General features: G+C 31.5%; 1 protein-coding gene and 1 long non-coding RNA gene across 2 annotated transcripts; both read right to left on the bottom strand.

Moving 5' to 3' along the window:
- Nucleotides 1-617: 617 nt before the first annotated feature.
- Nucleotides 618-1,407, bottom strand: LOC111616773. The gene is made up of 4 exons (XR_002755313.1): nt 1,196-1,407; nt 1,008-1,115; nt 819-926; nt 618-738 (listed from the first exon to the last, which is right to left on the bottom strand). It is a non-coding gene; the product is annotated as an uncharacterized LOC111616773 (long non-coding RNA).
- Nucleotides 1,408-2,509: 1,102 nt separating this feature from the next.
- LOC111616772 (kielin/chordin-like protein) lies at nt 2,510-6,189 on the bottom strand (the record flags this gene model as incomplete). The annotated part of the gene is made up of 20 exons (XM_023358141.1): nt 2,510-2,637; nt 2,717-2,824; nt 2,904-3,011; nt 3,091-3,198; nt 3,278-3,385; nt 3,465-3,572; nt 3,652-3,759; nt 3,839-3,946; nt 4,026-4,133; nt 4,213-4,320; nt 4,400-4,507; nt 4,587-4,694; nt 4,774-4,881; nt 4,961-5,068; nt 5,148-5,255; nt 5,335-5,442; nt 5,522-5,629; nt 5,709-5,816; nt 5,896-6,003; nt 6,082-6,189. Coding segments are annotated over 20 exons (2,180 nt in total), but the record flags the coding sequence as incomplete, so codon positions are not given.
- Nucleotides 6,190-6,540: the final 351 nt, after the last annotated feature.

Consider the following 6,540-nt stretch of genomic DNA (forward strand, 5'->3'; position numbering starts at 1 on the left):
TATCCGTAGCAAGAGTGATACAAATTGTTTCCTCCGACGTAACTCGAAACGACGTAAGTCGAGGTATACCTGTAATGTTTTTTGATCTCCACGGTGTTTTAAAAAGGAAGTTTGTGACCAAAGTGGCTCAAAGTTACTCTCTGTCACTTTTTTAGCTAGCTCTGTTGTACATTCATACATACATCATCGTCACGATGTTCTGCAAGACAGAGTCAGAGCATTCTAATATTTTAAATGTATGTCTGTAAATAATTCTTAGTGCTCTACGTTAAGAAAATTATACGTCAATCATTATCAATATTCTCTCTACACTTTCATCATATGCAAGTAGGAGTATTGATAGCTTAGGTTCTAATGTCTGAGAATTATACAAAAATTTGAATAATGTATTGTTTAGTATTTATTATTATCAAATTTTCGTTTACAAGAAAATTACTGAATCTTTTGTTTTTATTATTGTTTGGCACATAGTTAAAATTAGTCTGTTGTTCAGTTTTATTTAGCCAAATTTTTAATTTAACTCAATAATAACTATATTATTGAAATTATTTAATAACTTATTTTAAATATTAAAATAATATATTTGTATCCATAAATTCATATTCAAATTAAAACACATACCAGGACAAACACATCCTGGACACAATCCGGGAGCAACATCATTTTGAATATGACATGGAGAATTGCAGTTTGGAGATGAACAATGTTTGAAATTAGGATCTGTCATCAAACCACCTACTAAAACATTCATACAATCAAATAATTAAAAATTTTTGATAAATTAGATTAAATGTAAACTGCTCATCTTCAACACATACCAGGACAAACACATCCTGGACATTCACCAGGAGCAACATCAGTTTGGACATGACAAGGTGCATCACATCTTGGTGGTGAACAATGCTTGAAATTAGGATCTGTTATATCTGTTATAACATATAAAAAATAAGGAAATCTTGAAATATTTCATTTAAATTAAACAAATTCATTTATGTGAAATAGATTACCAGGACAAACACATCTGGGGCATTCACCGGGAGCAACATCAGTTTGGACATGACACAGAGGATTGCATTTTCGAGTTGCACAGTGCTTGAAACTTTGATCTGTTATATCTGTTATAGCATAAAATATTTACAAAATCCAGAAAAAGTTTATTTTAAATTAAAGACATTCATTTATGTTAAATATTTACCGGGACAAACACATTCAGGACAAGAACCAGGAACATTATTAGTTTGAATGTGACAGGGTGCATCACATTTTGGAGGTGAGCAAAGTATGATATCAAGACCTGTTATATCTGTTACAATATACAAATATATATGAAAATATGAAATATTTTAATTTTGCAAGAATAATCAATAGTTGCATATAACAGATCAGCATATACCCTGCAAAAATCACTAAGACAGAAATAAAACCTTTATGTAACCCATAATACTTTATACTCTGCTTCCAGAATGGCCTCTGAAAGCACAACACACTCCAATATGCAGTTTATAAAGTGCATCTCAAACAGTAAAGCTTTCTTTATATTTTATTTCTGTTACAATTCATTTTATAATCCCCAAATTGTTTTGCATTTATCAACATTTAAAGGTACCAAGTCCAAAAATGTAAAAATCTTGTGGTCATTTTATGACCGATCACCATTATTTCCCAAGAAAGTAAAAAATAAATAGCGTAGTTCTCTAGAAATAAAAATTAGATATATCTAAATGATAAAATATTTTAAGGTTAGACTTAAGCTAAATTTAATTGATTTAGCTTAATTTTAGTTCAAAAACAATTTGTCTTTTAGATATACAGGAGGTATTGTAAAATCCTTAAGTAGTAACTTGTGAATGACACGCGGTAACAAATGCGGCACAAAGACATAGAAAAACGAGAAATAAACACACAAGAAATGAATGAAAATATACAAATGAACACGAGAAATACACATTTTACCATCTATGCTCAATATGTATGTTAGTATTTTATGCTTTTTATTCATACTATTCCCGGATGCAGAGCAACTTTTCACACTAAATTAGTCATGTTCTACAACTTCGTAATCGACTTTTTTCCATATCGTGCATTGTTTACGAGACGGAAGCGACGACTTCCAAATTTTACTACTAGGGGCACAAAAAGCAGTCTCATATTGTAGCACGTAATCACTTTACTGTAACTAACTTAACTTATATGCCATGTTCGTATTATGTAATTATAGCCATGTTCATCAGTTATGTGGGTGTTTAAGGACTTTACTATATACCCAAGGTGGCCAAGCTCCTTGATAGTCCGAGCCATTTTTCAAAATTTGAAATTTTTTGCGAGCCGCAATTAAATACGTATTAAAAAGGTATGCAAAAAATTCCAGATTACAAATTATATCCGTAGCAAGAGTGATACAAATTGTTTCCTCCAGAGCACAATGTCAACTGTCCATTGCAATGACAGTTTACAAATTCAAAATCGGTCTGGAGTCGGTCGATAACGGACGATTACGCNTTACACAAATTCAATATGATAATAAATTACCAGGACAAACGCATCCAGGGCATTCACCAGGAGCAACATCAGTTTGAACGTAACAAGGCGCATCACACTTTGGAGGTGAACAATGCTTGAAATTGGGATCTGTTATATCTGTCATAATATATAAAAAATAAGGAAATCTTGAAAAATTTTATTTAAATTACACAAATTCAATATGATAATAAATTACCAGGACAAACGCATCCAGGGCATTCACCAGGAGCAACATCAGTTTGAACGTAACAAGGCGCATCACACTTTGGAGGTGAACAATGCTTGAAATTGGGATCTGTTATATCTGTCATAATATATAAAAAATAAGGAAATCTTGAAAAATTTTATTTAAATTACACAAATTCAATATGATAATAAATTACCAGGACAAACGCATCCAGGGCATTCACCAGGAGCAACATCAGTTTGAACGTAACAAGGCGCATCACACTTTGGAGGTGAACAATGCTTGAAATTGGGATCTGTTATATCTGTCATAATATATAAAAAATAAGGAAATCTTGAAAAATTTTATTTAAATTACACAAATTCAATATGATAATAAATTACCAGGACAAACGCATCCAGGGCATTCACCAGGAGCAACATCAGTTTGAACGTAACAAGGCGCATCACACTTTGGAGGTGAACAATGCTTGAAATTGGGATCTGTTATATCTGTCATAATATATAAAAAATAAGGAAATCTTGAAAAATTTTATTTAAATTACACAAATTCAATATGATAATAAATTACCAGGACAAACGCATCCAGGGCATTCACCAGGAGCAACATCAGTTTGAACGTAACAAGGCGCATCACACTTTGGAGGTGAACAATGCTTGAAATTGGGATCTGTTATATCTGTCATAATATATAAAAAATAAGGAAATCTTGAAAAATTTTATTTAAATTACACAAATTCAATATGATAATAAATTACCAGGACAAACGCATCCAGGGCATTCACCAGGAGCAACATCAGTTTGAACGTAACAAGGCGCATCACACTTTGGAGGTGAACAATGCTTGAAATTGGGATCTGTTATATCTGTCATAATATATAAAAAATAAGGAAATCTTGAAAAATTTTATTTAAATTACACAAATTCAATATGATAATAAATTACCAGGACAAACGCATCCAGGGCATTCACCAGGAGCAACATCAGTTTGAACGTAACAAGGCGCATCACACTTTGGAGGTGAACAATGCTTGAAATTGGGATCTGTTATATCTGTCATAATATATAAAAAATAAGGAAATCTTGAAAAATTTTATTTAAATTACACAAATTCAATATGATAATAAATTACCAGGACAAACGCATCCAGGGCATTCACCAGGAGCAACATCAGTTTGAACGTAACAAGGCGCATCACACTTTGGAGGTGAACAATGCTTGAAATTGGGATCTGTTATATCTGTCATAATATATAAAAAATAAGGAAATCTTGAAAAATTTTATTTAAATTACACAAATTCAATATGATAATAAATTACCAGGACAAACGCATCCAGGGCATTCACCAGGAGCAACATCAGTTTGAACGTAACAAGGCGCATCACACTTTGGAGGTGAACAATGCTTGAAATTGGGATCTGTTATATCTGTCATAATATATAAAAAATAAGGAAATCTTGAAAAATTTTATTTAAATTACACAAATTCAATATGATAATAAATTACCAGGACAAACGCATCCAGGGCATTCACCAGGAGCAACATCAGTTTGAACGTAACAAGGCGCATCACACTTTGGAGGTGAACAATGCTTGAAATTGGGATCTGTTATATCTGTCATAATATATAAAAAATAAGGAAATCTTGAAAAATTTTATTTAAATTACACAAATTCAATATGATAATAAATTACCAGGACAAACGCATCCAGGGCATTCACCAGGAGCAACATCAGTTTGAACGTAACAAGGCGCATCACACTTTGGAGGTGAACAATGCTTGAAATTGGGATCTGTTATATCTGTCATAATATATAAAAAATAAGGAAATCTTGAAAAATTTTATTTAAATTACACAAATTCAATATGATAATAAATTACCAGGACAAACGCATCCAGGGCATTCACCAGGAGCAACATCAGTTTGAACGTAACAAGGCGCATCACACTTTGGAGGTGAACAATGCTTGAAATTGGGATCTGTTATATCTGTCATAATATATAAAAAATAAGGAAATCTTGAAAAATTTTATTTAAATTACACAAATTCAATATGATAATAAATTACCAGGACAAACGCATCCAGGGCATTCACCAGGAGCAACATCAGTTTGAACGTAACAAGGCGCATCACACTTTGGAGGTGAACAATGCTTGAAATTGGGATCTGTTATATCTGTCATAATATATAAAAAATAAGGAAATCTTGAAAAATTTTATTTAAATTACACAAATTCAATATGATAATAAATTACCAGGACAAACGCATCCAGGGCATTCACCAGGAGCAACATCAGTTTGAACGTAACAAGGCGCATCACACTTTGGAGGTGAACAATGCTTGAAATTGGGATCTGTTATATCTGTCATAATATATAAAAAATAAGGAAATCTTGAAAAATTTTATTTAAATTACACAAATTCAATATGATAATAAATTACCAGGACAAACGCATCCAGGGCATTCACCAGGAGCAACATCAGTTTGAACGTAACAAGGCGCATCACACTTTGGAGGTGAACAATGCTTGAAATTGGGATCTGTTATATCTGTCATAATATATAAAAAATAAGGAAATCTTGAAAAATTTTATTTAAATTACACAAATTCAATATGATAATAAATTACCAGGACAAACGCATCCAGGGCATTCACCAGGAGCAACATCAGTTTGAATGTAACAAGGCGCATCACACTTTGGAGGTGAACAATGCTTGAAATTGGGATCTGTTATATCTGTCATAATATATAAAAAATAAGGAAATCTTGAAAAATTTTATTTAAATTACACAAATTCAATATGATAATAAATTACCAGGACAAACGCATCCAGGGCATTCACCAGGAGCAACATCAGTTTGAACGTAACAAGGCGCATCACACTTTGGAGGTGAACAATGCTTGAAATTGGGATCTGTTATATCTGTCATAATATATAAAAAATAAGGAAATCTTGAAAAATTTTATTTAAATTACACAAATTCAATATGATAATAAATTACCAGGACAAACGCATCCAGGGCATTCACCAGGAGCAACATCAGTTTGAACGTAACAAGGCGCATCACACTTTGGAGGTGAACAATGCTTGAAATTGGGATCTGTTATATCTGTCATAATATATAAAAAATAAGGAAATCTTGAAAAATTTTATTTAAATTACACAAATTCAATATGATAATAAATTACCAGGACAAACGCATCCAGGGCATTCACCAGGAGCAACATCAGTTTGAACGTAACAAGGCGCATCACACTTTGGAGGTGAACAATGCTTGAAATTGGGATCTGTTATATCTGTCATAATATATAAAAAATAAGGAAATCTTGAAAAATTTTATTAAATTAAACAAATTCAATGTGATAATAAGTTACCAGGACAAACACATCCAGGACATTCACCGGGATCAACATGTGTTTGGATATGACATGGGGGATCACATTTTGGAGGTGAACAGTGCTTGAAACTTTGATTTGTTATACCTATAAAAGAATCATATTCTTAAAATATGAATACTAAATCAACTTTTAGAGAAAACAAATTATATTACTACCATTATGCTAAATTATATATTTACAAAAGATCTGAAAGTATTTCTTTCTTGATGATGTTAAAGCATATTTTAAGGGATAAGCAAAACATATTCATACTGCATTTTATAATATAACAGATGATTTTATGATAAAAATGAAATTTAAAAAGTTTTTTTGTATCTTATTTTGGTTCTGACTGAATTTAACTTTTATGCAATTGATAACATTTAAATGAAGAGCAAAATTTGCATAATACAGTAGTAAAAATAAAACTTAAAAATGACAAAAGAAAATATTTGT

Source organism: Centruroides sculpturatus, unplaced genomic scaffold, assembly GCF_000671375.1.
Source record: "Centruroides sculpturatus isolate CEXI.00-Female unplaced genomic scaffold, Cexi_2.0 scaffold3909, whole genome shotgun sequence".
NCBI lineage: Eukaryota > Metazoa > Arthropoda > Arachnida > Scorpiones > Buthidae > Centruroides > Centruroides sculpturatus.